The sequence below is a fragment of the Drosophila obscura genome, unplaced genomic scaffold, assembly GCF_018151105.1.
Source record: "Drosophila obscura isolate BZ-5 IFL unplaced genomic scaffold, ASM1815110v1 contig_36, whole genome shotgun sequence".
Classification (NCBI taxonomy): Eukaryota; Metazoa; Arthropoda; class Insecta; order Diptera; family Drosophilidae; genus Drosophila; species Drosophila obscura.
The window spans coordinates 1,541,543-1,559,801 of record NW_024542824.1 but is presented as its reverse complement, the minus strand read 5'-3'; the positions used below and the strand labels follow the sequence as shown (position 1 = coordinate 1,559,801).

Below are 18,259 nucleotides of genomic sequence, written 5' to 3'. Positions count from 1 at the left end.
TCGACAATGGGTTTATCCAAAGACAACTTAATATTGTCACATCACCATACATGAGAATACGTGTGCACACATACAGTCGTGTATGCATACAAGAGAGCGGCTGGATCTTGAGTAGTGGTGGGCACGAGACATAACGGGAAGTGTCACTGCGCAGCAGACAAAGATAACAACAACAACAAGCGAAGGCGGTGGTTGTTGTTTTTTTTTTTGTCTGGCTGCGTGTGGCTTTTTCCGTTATATCTTGTGAACACCGCTGCTCTAGAGCGCTCTCTCTGGTTTTTAAACACAATTTCAAGAGAGCCTGCAGGAGCCGGAAAAATTTGAGTGCCAAAAAATCGTATGGCCTTGCACGCATGTTGTTATATCCATGATCGGCAAGATTTTTCAAGATTTGATGCGTTTAAATTTTTACATATAAAATAATAAATCGAGAAGATCGACAATTGTATTGTTAGTTAAGGTTTTTAATATTCTTACTCAATTAATTAATTCATTTTATCGACATGGGTTCAATCACTCATAGAGCAAAACAAAATATATTATATGTATATAATATATATATACTAAATTAAAAGTAATATTAATTATTAATCAATAAACTTGAATTTCCTGAATTCATGGCTTCAATCATTGAAATACTCAATGCTTGATGTAACTGGCTGCGACTGTGACTGCAGACTGCCCTACTCCAGGGACATGTTCTCAGAATTGCCTTGAAGGGCCGCGTGTCAAATCGCCATCGTCGACCAGCTCAGTGCCTCACCATTTCGGCTCTTTCTTTATATAGAGCACACTATCCATCGGATGGTCTTGCTGATTTTCGTCAGTGTCCGACTCATCCCAGCTCGAAAACTCTGGGGTCGCTGGCCGTTGAAAGAACGAGTCTTCTGAAGGAGTGTCAGACAAGGTAGAGAGTGAAGAACTTGTAGCCCTCGGGGATAGGCACTCACGCTGACGCTTCCAACGATCTAGACGAATGTTGTTAGCCCTTTTCAGCTCGCTTTTGGCTACGCGATTGGCATTGGCTACATCTTCGTCCGTGTATGTCTGCACCATTTTGCTGTGCACACACTTGACGAGTTCTCTATTGATGGAGCTCTCCGAAAGATTGTCCAGACAATTCGTCTTGTTCAGCAGCTTTTTGGCGTCCCACACCGAGTTGAGGTATGTCATGTTGACGCGTAATTTTGTACGAACACACAACTCTCTCACCTCTTCGGGGGTGTGATTACGCTGCAGATCCTCAACGGTGACCTTCTGCAAATTGTTGCCCGGATTATACATGTGTGGATGTCATCCACTTCAATTGTGGTTACGGTTTTACTTACGGATTTCGAATATAGTTCTAAAATGAATTCCCTCTGGCTGTCTTCGGTATTTTCCATCAGCAATTGCTCGTCCTTGGCATAGAACCGGATGAGGTAGTCCGGTAGTTCCATGGCTTTGGTTTGACTGTAAAACTATAATAATTCGCAAAAATCAACTATTTTCCAAATGCGTTTCCCGCTCAAATGCAACGCACGGTACCAAGAAGTAAAAGAGAATTGCGCAAAGAAGAGAAACGAAGATTGAGAGTAAGAGATATAGTCGTATATGTATATGTGTGTGGCGCGATGATTTGCTGAGTGGTATATCGGTATATAAAAGTATATTTAATCGATTTCATCAATCTAATTTTTAAGGTACATTAAAGTACTTTTCAAAATGACCGCCAAACTCCGTTAGATACATTTGATTTGTATGGGAAAAATTTCAGCAGCATGGAGAAATGAATAGGCAGCATTGTTGTGCAACTTTGGCACGGAATGAGCAACAATCTGCATACCTTGGGAAAATGGATATTAGGGAATTGAGATATTGTTTGTAATTTCAGGCTCCAAATAATGCAGAAACTACTCAGTATCTGTTTTGAAATTTTGCAGTTCGCGGGCACCAATAATAGGTATCAGAACTGGATAAATGTATAAATAAAACACAAAACACATTAATAGGTAAAAAACATGTCAATCTAGGATAAAATCATAAATAATGTTTCAATGGAGCTTGGAACAAAACATTTAACACCAATTAAAAGAAATAAGGTATACAAAAGTACATACGCATAAAAGAAACTGGGTTGACCAGCAACACTGACGTCACATTAATAGCCTTTTTACACTGGGCGCGTCTGCTATCGATATCGGCATAGACGCAATGAAGCAGAAAAGGCGTTTACATTGGAAGACGTGCGTCTTGAATTTGGATTTGGGTGTTTGATGACAAGGAAAGATACACAAATTTTTGAAAATCAACAGAATTAAGCAAGACGTCAGGAAAATGGACGAAAAAGAATTGATTCTCATATTTAAATATTATTTTCAGACATTTCATTGTAGAGTTTGTGGGAGTTCTTCTTCAAATTATGAAAACCACCGAAGTTCGTCTCCAGCAGTGTCTTAATGGCATCAGGGGGTCAGAAAAATTTCATATGATAATAATACAATCAGTTTCAAGTATTTTATTTAATGACTTTATGTATATTTTTTTCACCTTTTTGCACAATCATACATTTTTAGCGCCAAAATTTGATTTTTGATCTACAATTTTTTGTTGTTATTAGTGGTGATAGTTGCGCTGATAGGCAGAAAATACCAAAAATGAGCAAAATCAATCGAATATACCGAATAGACGCACATGAATCAGACACTGACGCAACTTTTTGCCACCACTAAGGCCCTATGCTTAACCTATGTAAAAAAAACTGCGTCTTCGCCAAGACGCAAAGAAGCATGACGCAGCCCCAGTGTAAACGGCCTATTAGGTAGCACATGCGCATAGAACCATAGCGCATTAGAAGAATATCACTACAAAACTATTTGATTAATTATTGTAAGCCTGTAAATATAAATATTTCGTTCTATAAATTTTTAATATGAAAACATACATAATTTATTTAGCTAGCTAAATTAATCTGTACACACAAAAGGAACGACAGTATCGATAGTTTTAGAATGGTGCGATTCAAGTATAATTTCGAAGTCCAGAAAATGAATAACGAGCATAAAAAGGATTTGGAGAACCAATCTCCTAACGAGAAACCTCCAACCACATAACCACAGACAAAAAATAATGAAATTTAAAATTTTTTGTTCTTTCCAGCACTGTTTTCAACCGACTAAGTATCGAGTATTGTTATTGTTTTGCACCTGCAATTTGCTAAAAAAAAAAAAACCAATTTGCTTGGAAATGCTGGGCACAGTGAGGGTCGGTGCATGGACAGCTCCCCGCCTGACTCGCAGCTACACAACGAAGGCTAAGCGCAGCGTGCTTTCTCAGGACAAGACCAAAATAAAGGACTACACGCCGAAGGTGTCGGATCCACACGCGCACCGGGTCTATGTGTGGGGATTCCAGGAGACCGGCGCCCTAGGGCTGCAGACCAGCGTGAAGAAGGCCCAGGAGCGATACACCGAAATGGTCCACCACCCGACACGGCTTCAGTTCTCGAACAACAACGAGATCACAGATGTGGCGGCCGGCTACGGCTTCACCGCCTACGCTGTCAAGCGCTCCGACGGTGAGACGCTTTTTGGCAGCGGCCTCAACACGGACTCCCAGCTGGGCTTCCAGGTGAAGGGCAACCCCAAGGACCCGGCCAACCTGGATGTGATCATATATCCCACAGCCATACGACTGCCGCGGGAGCATGACGAGACGGACGAGGACATGCAGGTGCGAAGCATGGCCGCTGGCAGGGCTCATCTCGTGGTGATCACCCGGAATGGAACCGTGTTCACCATGGGCAATAACTCGTACGGCCAGTGCGGTCGATCCATCATCGACGACGAGAGATACAGCCGGAGCGCCCTCATCCACAGGATCGCTCAGGCAGATATCTGCGGGACGGAGGACGAGATCGTCAGCGTGGAGTGTGGCCAGGACCACACAATGTTCCTCACCAAGCTGGGCCATGTCTACACCTGCGGCTGGGGCGCCGATGGACAGACAGGGCAGGGAAACTACCACACAGCGGGACAGATCACGCTCATCGGCGGCGACATCGAGAAGGAGCGAATTGTACGGCTGACTAGCTCCTCGGACTGTGTGCTGGCACTCAACGAGCGGGGCGACGTATTCGGGTGGGGCAACTCGGAGTATGGGCAGCTAGACGACTCGGAGCACGCCCAGACCCAGATAAACACACCGCGCGCCCTGCAGCTCACCAAGGGGATCGGCCTCATCAAGGATGTGGCTGCTGGCGGCTCGTTCTGCATGGCCCTGAATGACCAGGGACTGGTCTACACCTGGGGCTACGGCATCCTGGGCTTCGGGCCCTTTGTCGAGCAGACATCCAAGCCGCAGCACCTGCTGCCTCCCCTATTTGGGCGCAACGACTTCAGCAACGCCACTACCGTGGTCTCCATCGGCTGCGGGGTCTTTCACATGGGCGCCGTCAACTCGGACGGGGATCTGTTCATGTGGGGCAAAAACCGATTCGGCCATCTAGGCCTGGGCCACAAGAAGGACCAGTTCTTCCCCTTCAAGGCGGCCATAAACGGGAAGGTGACGAAGGTGGCCTACGGCGTGGACCACACCATAGCCCTGTGCAAGCCCTACTTTTAGTCCCAATAAACAACAGATAGTAGAACTTACAGGGATGGCTTAAAGATCACAAATTCGCGTTTAATACATTTAAATATTTTAAAGAACATTTAGAGTAGTGTTTCTGTTTTTGTTTGTTTCTTTTGATAGTTTTTGTTCGGATTTCGATCTCGTCTGTTTCCCTCTGTCCTGCCTTTGCTGCACATATGTATACGAGTCGAGTGAGTCGAGTACTGTGTATGTAAATAGCTGTCGATCTCTCGTGTTCTCGTTCTAAACATATATTGTTAGATAGTTAAAGAGCATATACTATATAAATTATGTACTTGGAATGGAATGCATTATGCCTAGTCGCGCGTCGTTTTCCTCTTTCGTTTCGGGTATTACTATTAAGAACTCCAGGATAGGGAGTGTTCGGATGCGGAAAACATGGGGTACTGTTTCCTTTCCGTATGTGTGTACCGCCCCAAAATATTCCCTACTCTACCCTACCCTACTCTCCTACTGCCTGGCTGATTCATTGCTTTCGTATTTGTCACAATTTCTTCAATCGCATTTTGATTGCGTTCTAGGTACATTTTTCGCTTCTTTACTACGTAGTACGTACACGTACGGTCTATGATTTGCTAAAAACTCTTGCGAGATCCCACGAGCGCTTCACCCGCACCTCTTACGCGCTCGCAGAGTCATCGATTGGCCAATGGATATACACTTTTCTGTTCTGCTCTGTTCGGTTCGGTTCTGTTCTGATCGGTTGTCTGTGGCTGCAGACCTGCCTGTCCGTGTTTTAACCTGATTTATAAGCATTTTCCTCAAACTGGCGACTACAAACAGATCGATCATCGTTATATATAAATCAATTCTAATTAATAATTTGTTTAGGTTTGTTATTTTATATGTAGTGTAGCTTAAAAGGTTCGCGCCTTAGCTTCTCAGGCCACCTGCTGCTGTGCGGCCTCGCTCGCCTCGTAGGCCTCAACCTCGGCTATGTTGGACAGATCATACTCGATGACTCCCTTGCCCATGAATGCGGCATACTTTCCGGCATCCGGAAGAGGATCGGCCGACCGCTTGGACACTGCAATAGAGCATGGGAAAGGATAGTTTCAGATAGGGATAGGCACTTGGCGCCTGGTTGCATGCCACTTACCGCCAGAGATGAACTTCTCCATCATGTAGACCTTCATGTCGTAACATTCGTTGGCAATGCGCTCCGAGATGAGCGAGAGATCGGTGATGCGGGGCGTGATCACGCGCATGTTGCGGCGGACTCGCTCCGTGTCAATGTTGTAGTATCCGGTGCCCATCTTCTTCATCAGATCGACGAAGCTGGTGGGCGGCAGAGTGGTCTCCCGGTCGAGGGGCATGATGAAACACCGGTTGGTGGTGGTGTCAATGATGGCCGACTGGTTCTCCTTGAAGTCGTGCATGAATCGGCCGCGGCGTCCGTCCTTGAAATCGGGCACATCAATCTTGGCGTATCCCTCCTCATCGCTGCTGTCCAGCTCAATCTCCTCGCGGAAGAAGTTGTCCTCGTCACCAAATCGCCGCTCCAGGCCAGTGCCGTCGGTGAGGCTGGCGCCACTGAACTGCGGCAACAGAGCCCGCCAGTTGATCTGGGCGAACCCATCGTCGCTGCGTGGATAGAAGCGTGGCATCTCGATCGAGTCCTCGGGATACGGAATCTCGCAAAGGGCGTGGTAGCGCATGTTAGCATGGGGTGGGGCGTACAGCCTGTAGAGGGTCCAGCCGCCAAGCACTCCCATCATCATGACCACCATGGCGATCAGGAAGAGCAAGAAGGACTTGAGGCAATGGTGCTGCGGCCGATTGAAGACCATTGACTCGGCATCGGCCTCGGAGTCGTTGTAGGCACCTTTGGGCTGTGGGTTGCGCCATATCGCAATTAATTAACAGGAAATGTCAACTTAAATGCTCCACAGGGGCTCCAACCGACGAACCCCAAATGGCACAGAGAACACTCAGTGGACTGATAGAACCAGAACGGGGCTGGTGACTCAGATAACTGCTCGCCATCGTTGGACGGGGCTCTGAATTTTAGCTCGAGCCCCAACCCCCAGCTGTTGAGTCGGATAAACTTTCCTATTCCAGAAAGTTGTGCGCAAGCAGTTATGTTATCGGGGCCACTGTGTTTACGACGAGCTGTGCTGGTCGCTGGTCAAAGGGCGATTGCAAAAACACACACAAAGAACTGGCATGGGTTTTCCCTCGGCCCATTTTCAGGGCCACCATCTGCGTGCCAGGCAATCAACAGGAAGAAAAGTTGACCTCAAGAAAGTAGTGGGCGGGAGCGGGAGTGTGAGTCCTTCGGGGAGGAGCCCAGGAAAAAAGTGAATGAGCACACATCATGGGAGTGGGGGTGGCCTGTCGACTGCTGGCGAAGAAAAAGAGTGCAAGGCCAGCGGGAATTCCAGCATGGAAAAATCAATAGATATGCATGTCAGGCTGCCAAGCAGAGGCTGGGCCCCAGAGACGAACACGGGAATTCGGACCACCCGCCCCCACCCCCCAAAAACACAGCTCTCATCCACCCAAATCACGAGAGCCCCCACTCGTCGTACATATGACGACTTGTGTCGCACGAGACGAAACGAAACTTGTAGCTTTATGGGGCCGAAGGACAGTGGAGACTCGGGGGCCTCGCAAGGACACGAAAACGTTGCGCAAAAAGTGGCATTTTTTAATTGAATAAACTTACAGCGATTAGCGAGCCATGGTGCAGCAGAGCCTCATCATTGAGATTCATTGGCAGAGGCACCTTCTCCTGGTCCTTGGGTTCGCCCCTCAGTTTCGCCAGAATAGTCATTGTAAGCGTTTTGTGGTTTTTCACGAACGAACTGTGCTCGAATCTGTTTGTTTTCCTCGATACGGGTAAGGAAAATTTAGTGCGCAATTTGTGTCGAGGTTTTCTTTGCAGGCCCAACCGATTACAGTTGAAAAAAAAAACAGTAGTGCTATCGATACTGATGTGCGATAAATGTCGCTTTCCATGGTCACACTGGGAATAGTCCATTCGAACATCGGCAGAATTTAAACCCAAGGTAAAACGTTTTTCTTTCCCTCTGGCTGATTGACGGGATTTTTATTCTGCTCTACATACTGAACTCTTACAACTTACATATACCAATAACCACGGCACTAGGCACTATTTATGACTATGTTGATTTGAGAGAAACGCGAGGTGGCCCTTGGGGCACTTGTTGGCGTAGTGGCCCTTGTGCCCGCACTTGTAGCAGGTGATCTCCTCCAGCGGCGTTGGTATTTTCAAAAAAGGCGGAGGCGGATGACTGAGAGGGCCGTCGTCGTTGCCGTCGCCGCCGCCACTGTGGTCCATAGCATTGATATTGTTGCGGTTCTCGAGGCTACCCGCGTATTGCTTGCACGAATTGGCTTTGTGACCGAGCTCGCCGCAGTAGTGGCATGTAGGAAGCTTCTTGTGTAGCTGATCCTTGCTGAGGTCCGCCAGGGGCGGCAGCTCGAACCGCGGATGCATGTGCTTGCAGTTGGGTCCCTCCGGGCAGAAGCCGGCCAAGTAGTTCATGCAGAGCACGCGCCGCAGATGCTGATGGCGACAGTGGGGCCCGTGGCGGCAGAAGCCTCGCTTGTACCAGGGACAGTCTTTCACCTTGCTCTGCGGGTCGATGTGCAGGAACGGGCACTCCTTGTTGTGGCAGGCATTGAAGCGGGAGTAGAAGTAGCATTCGGGCATCTTTGTCATATCGTACTCGTGCAGGAACTCGCATTGGTCCCCCTTCTTGCAGAGGCCGCGCAGCCAGTGCTTGCACACGATGGTGCGGTCGCCACGTATGTGCCGGAACGGGCACGCGCTACCCTTGTCGCACTCCTGGCCACTTCTTGTGATGAAATTGCAGACGGCCGCAATGGACTTGTCCATGCCATAGAACGGCAGCGGGATGGCACCCACCTGCTCGATGAGATCCCGCTCCGCCTTGAACTGCAGGCTGTTCACGTTGGCCAAAAGTATGTCCATGACGATGCTGATGCGACACTTACTGCATAAACAAAAACTATTTTTTTTCCTTTTTTTGCGCGTGTTGTTTTGTTTAGTGTCAGCTAGAGATGTGTACTGCCGGCACAATGAATCGATATAACTCTTGCCACGAAACGATACGAGCCTCGATGTTAATATTGTTGCAAATTGGCGTTTTTTATGCGCTGCAATAAAACAACGGTTTAGTCACAATTATATAAGATCATTTTAATCATAAAATTAAATTTAATTTAGCACATTTTCCATTCCATCTATTTGATCCATGCAATAGCAAATCTGGTGCTCATCTCTAGTCTCCGTCGATAGCTATCTATTCTTATCGATCAATTTGTTTACCAATCTTGCAATGTTTACAACGTAGGCATTTGCTTAATAATAGTTCAATAGGGCTGATTGCAAAAAAGTATGTGAACCGCGCCCTGCCATAATCTGACCACCGCCTCCCCGCCATGTTGCCCACGTACGAGCGCCTGAACGACCCCAAAAACGTTTTCTTCCGACTGCCCTTTGCAAAATTGGCTCTCGCTGCCTTGAGCCTGCCCCTTGGTGGATTCTTCTTCTGCGTGGTATGGTCGTTGCTTTTCGACTTTGTGCGCTCCACCTACACGCACTGTGACGTGGTCAACTACCTGCCGTCGGTGTCGGCTGCCATAGGTAACTATGAGCCACAGAAGACGATATGGAGGTTGGCCATATTCCTGCACCTGCCCCTGAGGTTGGCGGTGGCCAAAATGTATCTGGAGTACTACAAGGAGCACATCAGGCGTAGCCGACGACTGCTCGGCATCCTGGCCTGCTTCCTCAACGTAGTGGAAGATCTTGCCCTGTTCTGCCTGTCATTCTGGACATCCGCAGACAGCTATGAAACGCACCGCAACGCGTTTGTGGTGTTCATTGCGTGCAGCGAGTGCTACATGCTGATCTCGTACCTCCTCAACAGGAATGCGCGCAAGGTGGTGCTGCTGCCGCACGAGGAGAAGTCGCTGCGCTACAAGCGCAACCTCTTCCTTGTTAATGTGCTGGCCTTTGGGCTCGCCGGATACTGCTTTGTCCGGCACAACGCCCGCTGCGAAGCAGGGGGTGAGTGCGGCTCTGCTGCGGATTTGAATTGAATAAAGTTACTAAACCCATGCCCTTTCCATTTGCAGTCTACACCTTCTTCGCCCTCTTCGAGTACATTGTTGTACTCACTAACATGGGATTCCATATGACCTCCTACTGGGACTTCTATGCGCTCAACGTTGTCTGCGACGCCAAGCACGGGCTCTACCTAACCCAATTCTAGATAGCGATAGCATATAGCCTAGCCCCTGTACCACATTCACGTCCGACCAGCCACTCTCGAGTATTCTGTACATACGCGGTATTAGCTTAAGCTCAAAGTTTACTTAATTTTACCAAAGGAATTTAGTTTCGTACCTCCGATTTTCGCTCCGATTTTCGTTCCGATGCTCTAAACGGCCTAAGATCAGTCATGAGATCATTGCATTGCACTAATAATTTATACACATATTTTTGTATTTAGATGGCTTTAAGGCGGCTGGCTCGACCAGCATCGGATGGTTCTATTAGAGACATAAGCTTACACATGTCCGCATCGGGTGGTTTTATATTTTACATTTAAGCATATTCCTCAGAGGTTTTACATCGAAATTTAGCTCAATTCTATGTCTATATGTGTGCATGTCAAACTTTTTCTATTGAATTTCTATTGGATTGTGTTGAAACCGAAACATTTACAAATAATTAACCCAGTTGGCTTTGAACTCAATTGGGTTTGGCACTTCGCATTTGGTACTTGATTTTATTAACGACAACGCCATGCACCAGATTCTAGAACTGCCGATTTCCGTGAAGGATGTCCAGCCCAAGAGCCGAGTCCGTATTCGGGTTGCCCCTTTGCTCGGTGCTGGCCACGCGTTTGTACCGATCTCAAGCATGTTCTACCTCTTAATGGCAATCCTCACAGACTATGAGGGAAGCACGTACACCAAGTGCACGAGGCTGAACGTGTTTCCATCCCTGTCGGCAGTGGCCAGGTCCCAGCACACTGGCTGGCAGCTAACCTGCTGCATGAACTTGCCGTTAGGTCTGCTGACCGGCTGGCTTTACTTTCGCTACTATCGACGAATTCTTCCGCGCCAGGTGCGCTCCTTTGGCTGCCTGGTGGCTTTGCTAATCGTGCAGAATTCATTCAGTTTTTTTCTGTGGGGCATATATCCGAATATTGCGGGCGAATCGACGCTTCACAGAGCGGTGGCCATCTCTCTGTTCGTCTCTGGTGCCATCCTGCTGGCCGGATCCTTTTTTTGCCACAAATACTATATCTGCGAGGGCAAGGAGTCCCAGCAGCAGCTGCCCTACAGGCTGAAGTGCAAGCTGGTCGTGACCTACTTCGCCGCTGTTCCCATCATGTGGTTCTGCTACTTCCTTCACGAGCAGTTCTGTTTTCCCTTTGGTGAGTGCGGCCGAGGGCAGACGTCCCTAGTCGACTACTAATCATCCGTTGAATATTTGCAGCCTATTCGTTGTTTGGAATCTGTGAGTTCGTCAACATTTGCACCACTTTCCTCTTCATGTCCACCTCCTACTTCGACTTCTACAATGTCCACATCTGCCACGACCAACGACTGGGCTTCTTCCTCAGCGAATTCTGATTTGGATGTATTTAACAAGTCTTACTAAATATTGTACAACAAAAAAAACACTGTCTTATGGCTACGTTTCGTAAATGCGCACAAGGTCGTCCAGGCTGATGGGATAGCTCGTCACCGGACATGTTCCGTGCTCCTTCATGTGGCTGATGATGCACTTCCAGCAAAAAACATAGCCGGAAACGGAGCACGCTGTTGGCGTTTGCAGGGGGAGCAAGCAGACGGGGCACTTGCCCTTTTGTGGCAGCGTCTGCTTCACCTCCTCTGGCAGATCTAGCTCCTGCATGGCCTCGGGGTTCTGCAGTGTGCCGCCGACCTTGCGGCGCTGATCGTTCGAGTACCACCACTGGATGAACTGCAGGAAGAAGGCCAGGACCTCCAACATTTTCAGGAATATGTAAGTCCACTTGTCCTCCTGAGGCGGCTCACTCGGGTATCGCAGGGTGAGGCGCATGGCACGGAACAGCGGCGAATGACTGGATGCCTGTTTGATGAGGTATGCGAATGTGTGAACAGCCCTGGAGGCGTTGTAGGCGTGGAACAGATTGATTAAATAGGACTCCCAGGCGTAGGTGTCGTCGTGCTGAGCGCTGCGGGTCCGCAGCTTACGCTCTATATACGGCAGGAAGGTCAGAAATGTGGCAGAGGTGAACTGTTGGGGTCGGGTCAGGAGCTCTCCCGTTCCAGTTTCTGTGCGCTGCAGTCCGTAGAAGCTCTCGCCGAAGGAGGAGGCGCGGTTCCGCAGGTAGAGGTACTGTAGGATCCAGGTCAGCAGTGGCGACAGCTCCTCCCTCACTCGCAGGTTGCCCCAAAGTTTAAAGTCCAGCCTCAGGCCAAAGTAGTCGAAGATTTTACTCAGCGCCGGGTATATCAGGTTGTCTAGCGTCTCCGCCGCTGATATTTCAAAGATCGACGGCACATTTTGCAGATTCTGGCGCACGTTAGCGGCTTCTGCCATGGTTATTAGATGCCACCAAATGTGTTTTTTTTAATTCAAAATTAAAGTAGAGTGGAGTGGAAATCAACAGTTTGATAAAGCAGTGTTGCAAGGCGATTAGCTTTTCGAAGTGCATGTAACGCTTCTTTACAACACTGACTGCAGCTGCAGAAAATTTTTTTGTTTTTTTTCCGCACAATTAAATGGTTAATATCTAAACTATTCCGGAAAGCGATCCCAACGAGACAATGAAAACCCCTGGTGCTGCAAACCCAGACCCTGAGCTGAACAAGTCCTTGCACAACAAGGTCAACAAAAAGTCCACAAAGTCGCGCTCCAAGTCCACGAAGTTGGAGGTGGGAGGAAGCAAAACCGCGACTTCTACTCTGGGATCGGCTGTGGGCGTGGGAAGTCTACCGGCCACGCCCACCCATGTACATTTGGTAACGACGCCCACAACACCGACTTCTAGCCATGCCAACTACAACATGTTCGATGCCTCCTTTGCGGTGGCCGGAGGCGGACACGGAGTGGCAGGAGTCTCAGCGGCTGAGGCCTCGGGCAACACCAGTCGTATGGTTTGTAATATTGTTGCTCTTATTGTTTTCCTAGCCTGACGCTTATCCTTTTTTCAGAGTCATCACAAAAGTTACGCAGGCTTCGACCCGCGCAGCATAAAAATCTTCTGGGAGCAGCACGACCAAACGGACGTGGAGTTGTCCCAGGAAGTGTGCGCCCGTCTGGCCGAGGATGCATCCTATAAAGTGTGGGAGCTAATCAATGTATGTATGCCAGCAGTACTGTGGCTCATTAAACATCATTCTCCCCATTGCAGAACTTGAAGATATACTCCCGCCATTCGGGCGGAGTGGTGACCTACGATCTAGTCAATGAGGTGCTCAAAGATGCCGACGTGCCGCCAATGCTGGGCGCCATGGACAGCGACTGGGATCGCATTGACTACGACGGCAGCTACTACTATCACTCGGATAAGATTTTCGAGCTGCGGGACGAGTTCCAGAAGGAGATCAGCCTCAGCCTACCCGACGACGCTGACTTTCACAGTTTCTGCCCCGTGGAGGACAAGCACACGGATCAGCTGAAGCAGTGTGTCCAGAGTATGGTCACAGGTTGGTTATTTTGCAGCTGAATGCCGTTTAAATAACTTGAAACTTTAAACCCTCTCCAGCTGCTCTTTTTGCCGACAAGAAGACCCAGTCCTCGGCACTTGCCTTTGCTTTTCAGACGCCTCTAATGGGCTCCATCTACCGTGTCATAGTCAGCAAGATGCTCCAGCTGCTGGCGTTCAAGCAGCAAGAGCAACTGAGCCGACGCTGCTGGCGGCTGCTCCGCGCCTGTAACTACAATTCGCAGGCAAACCCAAACGCCTGTCACCAGGAGTATTTCCACCTGGCCGAGGTGCTCGTCAGCCAGTTGATGGCTCCCTACGAAACCATAAAGGCGCCTCCCGAGGCCAGCGACAACACGGTCCAAATGGAGCTTGAGGAGCCGATCAAAATAAAGCCAGAACAGTTCCCAGACCCAGGGATGGATGTGTGCAAGCAGGAGCCTCAGGAGCAGCCGCAGGAACAGGCTGCGTTTCCCACTGATTCGCAGCAGCAGCAGACCATCTATAAGATCAAACCGGACGACGACACTAATGAGGTTGGGGCGGAGCCTCAGAATCTGTCCAGCTACTTCGCCAGTCCCGTTGGAAACGGCCTCGTGGACGAATTGTGCGAAACGATTGGCCAGCTGGCCTCCCAGAGCGGGTATCTGCACTCCGAATGCCTCTTCCTGATCAAGCGACGCCTGGCCAGATTCTTTGAGGGTCGCAACGTGTGCAGCGAGAGGGGTGGGTTGTCTTTGTCCCCGAAACTTTAAATATAAATTTTGGGTCGCCTTTAGATTTCCAGTACATCAGCCGAGCGGGACGCGGACTCATCGCCTTAGGGGCGTACGCATTCCGTGAGTTTATACCCTACATCTACAAACTGAATGCGGATGAGATACCGGACACTCTGTGGCAGGACCTGGCCCCGGCTGCAGTCTTCCTCGAGGGCAGGGACGATATATACTTGTACGAATGGCTGGAGCACGGCTGCGGGGCATCCAAGCTTCAGCCGTTTATGGTTCACTATGCCCGTAAGAGGATCACTTATCCCATCGCCCATCCCATGCCAAATCTCGTATATTGCAGGTGCATACGAGGAAAATGTGACACGACGCTATGTGCGGGCAAAGACACCAGTCTACCGGATTGAAGCGACGCCAGGCGTACGACGGTTGGAGTGGAGCACCTTGGCAGCGGCCATGTGCCACGGCGACGATCCCAGCAAGGCTCTGAAGCCCAAGCCCACATTGAGGGAGGCGTTTCCCGAACTGCAGCTGCCGAATCTACGGCACAACTGCTGCGGCAGCATCCGCTTCAAGTTCGCGGGATGCCGTCCAATGCTGCTCAAGGTCAAGGCTATGCCACTGCCACAGGCAATAGATTCGCCATCCACCATAAACGGGGGAAGCAGTGGGAGCAACTCTGACATACTCATCGCCAGACGCAAGCTCTTTAAGCCGCTGACCAATGTGAGACGAGAGGTGCCCACCAGTGGGTATCACTACATTAGAATCTAAATCAGATGCAGATTAGCGGAGCTAATTAGCGATAGATTAGCGAATCTATCTGTATCTCAGTATTCTGTGTTCTGGGGATCTCAATCACCTGCAGTGCAGTTCCCGTACCTTCTGCAGAAACTTTCGAAAATTAAATTGTAAAGATAATTTTAGTTTTTAATTTTCTATCATTTGTCGAAAAAAACACAAACAAGAAAAGTGCAACAATGAAGACAAATTCAATCTAGTTAAGGCATTCGAATAATTTAATTCATTTATAGGAAGATAAAAATAATGTTAATTGCATTTCTGTCCGGCGTAATCGGATTTATCCAATTGTTCGGTGTGCATTGTCGTCCTTCCGTACCACAGCGCCGACAAATAAGACATTTCCGCTTGCATTAATAAAAAATTTTCAATTTTAACAGATTGATGGAAACAGCAATAAACGGAAAAGTACTTGCTGTCCCCCTTGACTGTATACGAACGATATATCAAGTAAAATATCGATATATTCTATTCGACAGGAATAACTCTATATTGACATTTTATGGATATTTTCTCCCATCCCTAGTCGAAAATTCAGAGAAAAATTATTGTTTGAAATTTTGGGAAAAATTCTCACTCTAAAAATGTCTGAGAACGACGCTGCGAAAGGGGACTCTGAGCAGAAGAGATCGAACGACAACGAGAATGACGCAGCTGTTGATGAGGTGGTCCCAAAATCGTTGACAATGTCCTTCATGGACTGGAAAAAGTGCAAGGAAGCTCTTAAGCCAGATGCGAATGCGGAAAGCCAGCGAAACAATAGCAACAACGGACGTAAACAATGGTCCCAGAACGACAACAGACTTTTCAACAGCGGCGGCGGTAATGTTAACCAATGGAGCAACAACCAGGACAGAAACAATATTCCACCGCTCAGTCGGCCGCCACCGCTGCCCTTGCAGCTGATGTCAATGGGTCTGGGCTTTGGGGGTAATTTCAATGGTCCCCCACCCAATATGCCCAACTGCAATTTGGGAAACATGGGCATGGGCATGGGCATGGGCGGACCTGGCCCTGGACCCCGCCGCAATAATGGTCATGGCAACTGCAACATTCAAGGGCCACTGCAACCGCCTCCATTTTGGGACGACATGATGGCGCCCAGTCATAGAGCGCCTCCCATTCAGCCACCAATGCCCAAGTGCCCGAGTCTCTGGAACCTTGTGCCCAAGGATAAATGCCAAAAGCAGAACCGAACCAACCAGATCCCCAACAAGAAGTACAAGCTGAACAACAGCAGCAAAAACGTGGCAAAGGATACGTACCTGATGCCTCCGCCACCGCCACCGCCGCCGCCTCCGCCATCCGATGGTGACGCCAACACTATAACCAATGCCAACAAGGACGCTTCCTCGTTGAACTGCGGACAGCCATCGAAAAAGAAGCGAAACGGTTCCTTCATCCAAATAAACGGACAGTGGATGCAAAAGCCGGAGGCGCCCCTGCCACTCGAAGATTCGCCGCCCGGCACGAAAGAGGATCGCCAGCGTCAATGGCGGGAGTATCGGCAGGCTATGAAACCGTTCAAGAATCGCGAGTTTCACAACTGGAAGAGAACTGTACAGCGGCTCGGCAAGCTGCCGCGCGAAGAACTCGACGAACAACAGCTGGAGCGGCTGCAGAAGGCCGAGGAGTACATTGGCGCCCACAAGGCAATGCTGACCATCAAGCATGCCGAGCGCTGGGTGCAGCAGGACAATCTGAAGGGCGAGGATTCCGACAAGACCCAGGTCTTTGTGCGTCGCCAGGGCATTCCAAGTTTTTGGGAAATACCGAAGCAGAGGCCAGGAATCCAGACAGGTCAGGCGGATGGTGAGCCATGTGTAAACATTGGCCGTGCCATCAAGGGCGGCTTTCCCGCGGATTCCCAGTCGCAGGTGCAGGTGCAGTCCCAGCCGCAGTCGCAGGCAACGCCCATGGGACAATATAACTCACAGCATCAGCAGCGGGAAAACAACTACAGCAGTAACAGCACCTTTGGAATGGTATCCAACAGCACGAGCAGGCCCAACTCCTCGTATTACAGCAACTACAGCAACAGCTTCGTGAAGGGCGAGATGGTGCTGCCCCCTTAGAACCGACACCAGCCAGTGAGCTGGAGCGAGGGCTTTACCTAGTTAACAATTGGCACCATTACCAAACTGCCACTGCGACTTCGATACGAGCACGGCACTGATACGGCCCAAAATCAACCCACAAGGGAGAACATCAGACGGTGGGTAGATACAACACGGTTTTCTGCCAGACAGCAGCGGTATTTGTATTCAGATAAATGTAACAAATTCTCATCCTAAAACTAATTGCTCTTGGTTTTGGTATTGCGGCTGCGCCTCGGCTGTGTCTCGTCCAAGGGAGGAAGGCCGAGCAGCTCGCGACGCTTGCGTTTGCCCCTCAGGATGGCCTCCTTGAACAGACTGCAGTAGAGCTCAACAGCTGCGGGGGAATCGTCGTTGCCGGGCACTGGATAGGTGATCAGATTTGGATTACAATTGCTGTCCACAATGCCGACTGTGGGTATGGCCATCTTAGCCGCATCCCTCACCGCCGTGTGCTGTGACATCACATTGTTTTGGGTGTTCAGGAAAATGCAGAGATCGGGCAGACGGGTAACCGCATCGAACTGCACATTTGCGTTGGTGAAGATGCCGCCCCGCCAGAATCGCGTGTGTGAGAACTCGCCGGCCTCCAAGGCCTTTTGCTCCACCAGATGGGCATTGAGGGCGTTGCGATTGAAGAACAAGATGATGCCATCCCGGAAGGCTATGTGTGCAACAAAATTGAGAGCATCCCGCAAATGCACGGCCGTCTTGTCCAGGTCGAAAACCAAATGTCCCAGCCGACTGCCATACAGATACGGACGCATGCGGTCGTCTAGAGAGCCCTCTTTGTGTCCATAGTGCACGCGTGCATTGAACAGGTCTCGCACGGTGAAGAGGTTGTGGACCTGGAAGTAGTCCGGATGCTTCAGAATCCGCTGCTCTATCACGGCAATGTCTTCGGGCTCGGACTCCTCCGTCGATACTGTGGTGGCAATTGCCGGCGCAGCCTCTGCCTGTGTGCTTTGAAGCCGTCGCGGCAGGCCGCATAGCTGGCTAAAGCGAGGCACTATGAACCAGGAGCATTTAAAAGTAATTTTCACCAAGGTTTTCATTAATTACTTACAGTTATTAAGTGTTTTTCTCAACATTTTGACGCGGCTCGTGTTTTCATAACCACTCTTCTTCTTGCCTTTTTGCGAGTCCCACAGAACATCTGTTGTCCAGTGCTGTGCAACATCATTCGCGTACAAGAATATTTACGCAGATAGTACAGTGAAAGTTTGCAAATTAGAACCCCCATATATTAGAACTGTCTAGACTCTAGAAATTAGAACCGGGCATTTTATTGCATTGGCTA

At 49.2% G+C, this 18,259-nt stretch overlaps 10 protein-coding genes across 12 annotated transcripts; 5 read left to right on the top strand and 5 right to left on the bottom strand.

Annotated features, from left to right (window-relative positions):
- Positions 1–494: 494 nt before the first annotated feature.
- LOC121404703 (telomere-binding protein cav-like) lies at positions 495–1,569 on the bottom strand. 3 transcript variants are annotated; one of them, XM_041594744.1, is made up of 3 exons: positions 1,329–1,563; positions 951–1,257; positions 495–887 (listed from the first exon to the last, which is right to left on the bottom strand). In XM_041594744.1, exons 1-3 carry the CDS (start codon positions 1,437–1,439, stop codon positions 760–762), a joined length of 546 nt encoding a protein of 181 aa, XP_041450678.1. In that variant the 5' UTR covers positions 1,440–1,563; the 3' UTR covers positions 495–759. The 3 variants fall into 3 exon arrangements, with proteins under 3 accessions (XP_041450678.1, XP_041450677.1, XP_041450676.1); XM_041594743.1 differs by having other exon boundaries at positions 498–1,257; positions 1,329–1,460; positions 1,528–1,569; XM_041594742.1 differs by having other exon boundaries at positions 500–1,257; positions 1,329–1,561.
- A 1,388-nt stretch (positions 1,570–2,957) lies between these two features.
- Positions 2,958–5,086, top strand: LOC111074135 (RCC1-like G exchanging factor-like protein). Its single transcript, XM_022366797.2, has one exon. It carries the CDS (start codon positions 3,109–3,111, stop codon positions 4,600–4,602), a length of 1,494 nt encoding a protein of 497 aa, XP_022222489.2. The 5' UTR covers positions 2,958–3,108; the 3' UTR covers positions 4,603–5,086.
- Positions 4,642–7,527, bottom strand: LOC111074138 (integral membrane protein 2B). The gene is made up of 3 exons (XM_022366799.2): positions 7,301–7,527; positions 5,732–6,464; positions 4,642–5,659 (listed from the first exon to the last, which is right to left on the bottom strand). Exons 1-3 carry the CDS (start codon positions 7,406–7,408, stop codon positions 5,514–5,516), a joined length of 987 nt encoding a protein of 328 aa, XP_022222491.2. The 5' UTR covers positions 7,409–7,527; the 3' UTR covers positions 4,642–5,513.
- A 124-nt stretch (positions 7,528–7,651) lies between these two features.
- Positions 7,652–11,155, bottom strand: LOC111074140 (cleavage and polyadenylation specificity factor subunit 4). Its single transcript, XM_022366801.2, has 2 exons — positions 10,034–11,155; positions 7,652–8,778 (listed from the first exon to the last, which is right to left on the bottom strand). Exon 2 carries the CDS (start codon positions 8,591–8,593, stop codon positions 7,748–7,750), a length of 846 nt encoding a protein of 281 aa, XP_022222493.1. The 5' UTR covers positions 8,594–8,778; positions 10,034–11,155; the 3' UTR covers positions 7,652–7,747.
- LOC111074143 (post-GPI attachment to proteins factor 2) lies at positions 8,925–10,401 on the top strand. Its single transcript, XM_041594760.1, has 2 exons — positions 8,925–9,694; positions 9,763–10,401. The coding sequence occupies exons 1-2, from the start codon at positions 9,064–9,066 to the stop codon at positions 9,897–9,899; spliced, it is 768 nt and encodes a 255-aa protein (XP_041450694.1). The 5' UTR covers positions 8,925–9,063; the 3' UTR covers positions 9,900–10,401.
- Positions 10,436–11,309, top strand: LOC111074142 (post-GPI attachment to proteins factor 2). The gene is made up of 2 exons (XM_022366803.2): positions 10,436–11,072; positions 11,135–11,309. The coding sequence occupies exons 1-2, from the start codon at positions 10,436–10,438 to the stop codon at positions 11,269–11,271; spliced, it is 774 nt and encodes a 257-aa protein (XP_022222495.2). The 3' UTR covers positions 11,272–11,309.
- LOC111074139 (peroxisome assembly protein 12) lies at positions 11,258–12,322 on the bottom strand. Its single transcript, XM_022366800.2, has one exon. It carries the CDS (start codon positions 12,224–12,226, stop codon positions 11,333–11,335), a length of 894 nt encoding a protein of 297 aa, XP_022222492.1. The 5' UTR covers positions 12,227–12,322; the 3' UTR covers positions 11,258–11,332.
- A 20-nt stretch (positions 12,323–12,342) lies between these two features.
- LOC111074134 lies at positions 12,343–15,492 on the top strand. Its single transcript, XM_022366796.2, has 6 exons — positions 12,343–12,783; positions 12,841–12,987; positions 13,041–13,335; positions 13,395–14,060; positions 14,114–14,350; positions 14,406–15,492. The coding sequence occupies exons 1-6, from the start codon at positions 12,454–12,456 to the stop codon at positions 14,834–14,836; spliced, it is 2,106 nt and encodes a 701-aa protein (XP_022222488.2). The 5' UTR covers positions 12,343–12,453; the 3' UTR covers positions 14,837–15,492.
- Positions 15,370–17,159, top strand: LOC111074137 (phospholipase D A). Its single transcript, XM_022366798.2, has one exon. The coding sequence runs from the start codon at positions 15,448–15,450 to the stop codon at positions 16,936–16,938; it is 1,491 nt and encodes a 496-aa protein (XP_022222490.2). The 5' UTR covers positions 15,370–15,447; the 3' UTR covers positions 16,939–17,159.
- Positions 17,086–18,137, bottom strand: LOC111074141 (28S ribosomal protein S2, mitochondrial). Its single transcript, XM_022366802.2, has 2 exons — positions 18,026–18,137; positions 17,086–17,968 (listed from the first exon to the last, which is right to left on the bottom strand). The coding sequence occupies exons 1-2, from the start codon at positions 18,048–18,050 to the stop codon at positions 17,160–17,162; spliced, it is 834 nt and encodes a 277-aa protein (XP_022222494.1). The 5' UTR covers positions 18,051–18,137; the 3' UTR covers positions 17,086–17,159.
- Positions 18,138–18,259: the final 122 nt, after the last annotated feature.

What these genes read in the sequence shown, in the direction of transcription:
- LOC111074139 (XM_022366800.2), bottom strand. Translation starts at nt 12,226, where the DNA reads ATGGCAGAAGCCGCTAACGTGCGCCAGAATCTGCAAAATGTGCCGTCG.
- LOC111074137 (XM_022366798.2), top strand. Translation starts at nt 15,448, where the DNA reads ATGTCTGAGAACGACGCTGCGAAAGGGGACTCTGAGCAGAAGAGATCG.
- LOC111074138 (XM_022366799.2), bottom strand. Translation starts at nt 7,408, where the DNA reads ATGACTATTCTGGCGAAACTGAGGGGCGAACCCAAGGACCAGGAGAAG. An exon ending in ACCATGGCTCGCTAATCGCT is followed by an intron (nt 6,465 to 7,300) that starts GTAAGTTTATTC and finishes CGCAACCCACAG; the next exon opens with CCCAAAGGTGCCTACAACGA. An exon ending in GGAGAAGTTCATCTCTGGCG is followed by an intron (nt 5,660 to 5,731) that starts GTAAGTGGCATG and finishes GCTCTATTGCAG; the next exon opens with TGTCCAAGCGGTCGGCCGAT.
- LOC111074141 (XM_022366802.2), bottom strand. Translation starts at nt 18,050, where the DNA reads ATGTTGAGAAAAACACTTAATAACT. An exon ending in GAGAAAAACACTTAATAACT is followed by an intron (nt 17,969 to 18,025) that starts GTAAGTAATTAA and finishes CCTGGTTCATAG; the next exon opens with TGCCTCGCTTTAGCCAGCTA.
- LOC121404703 (XM_041594743.1), bottom strand. Translation starts at nt 1,439, where the DNA reads ATGGAACTACCGGACTACCTCATCCGGTTCTATGCCAAGGACGAGCAA. An exon ending in TAGAACTATATTCGAAATCC is followed by an intron (nt 1,258 to 1,328) that starts GTAAGTAAAACC and finishes AACAATTTGCAG; the next exon opens with AAGGTCACCGTTGAGGATCT.
- LOC111074140 (XM_022366801.2), bottom strand. Translation starts at nt 8,593, where the DNA reads ATGGACATACTTTTGGCCAACGTGAACAGCCTGCAGTTCAAGGCGGAG.
- LOC111074134 (XM_022366796.2), top strand. Translation starts at nt 12,454, where the DNA reads ATGAAAACCCCTGGTGCTGCAAACCCAGACCCTGAGCTGAACAAGTCC. An exon ending in AAGTGTGGGAGCTAATCAAT is followed by an intron (nt 12,988 to 13,040) that starts GTATGTATGCCA and finishes TCCCCATTGCAG; the next exon opens with AACTTGAAGATATACTCCCG. An exon ending in TGTCCAGAGTATGGTCACAG is followed by an intron (nt 13,336 to 13,394) that starts GTTGGTTATTTT and finishes AACCCTCTCCAG; the next exon opens with CTGCTCTTTTTGCCGACAAG.
- LOC111074135 (XM_022366797.2), top strand. Translation starts at nt 3,109, where the DNA reads ATGAAATTTAAAATTTTTTGTTCTTTCCAGCACTGTTTTCAACCGACT.
- LOC111074143 (XM_041594760.1), top strand. Translation starts at nt 9,064, where the DNA reads ATGTTGCCCACGTACGAGCGCCTGAACGACCCCAAAAACGTTTTCTTC. An exon ending in CGCCCGCTGCGAAGCAGGGG is followed by an intron (nt 9,695 to 9,762) that starts GTGAGTGCGGCT and finishes TTCCATTTGCAG; the next exon opens with TCTACACCTTCTTCGCCCTC.
- LOC111074142 (XM_022366803.2), top strand. Translation starts at nt 10,436, where the DNA reads ATGCACCAGATTCTAGAACTGCCGATTTCCGTGAAGGATGTCCAGCCC. An exon ending in GCAGTTCTGTTTTCCCTTTG is followed by an intron (nt 11,073 to 11,134) that starts GTGAGTGCGGCC and finishes GAATATTTGCAG; the next exon opens with CCTATTCGTTGTTTGGAATC.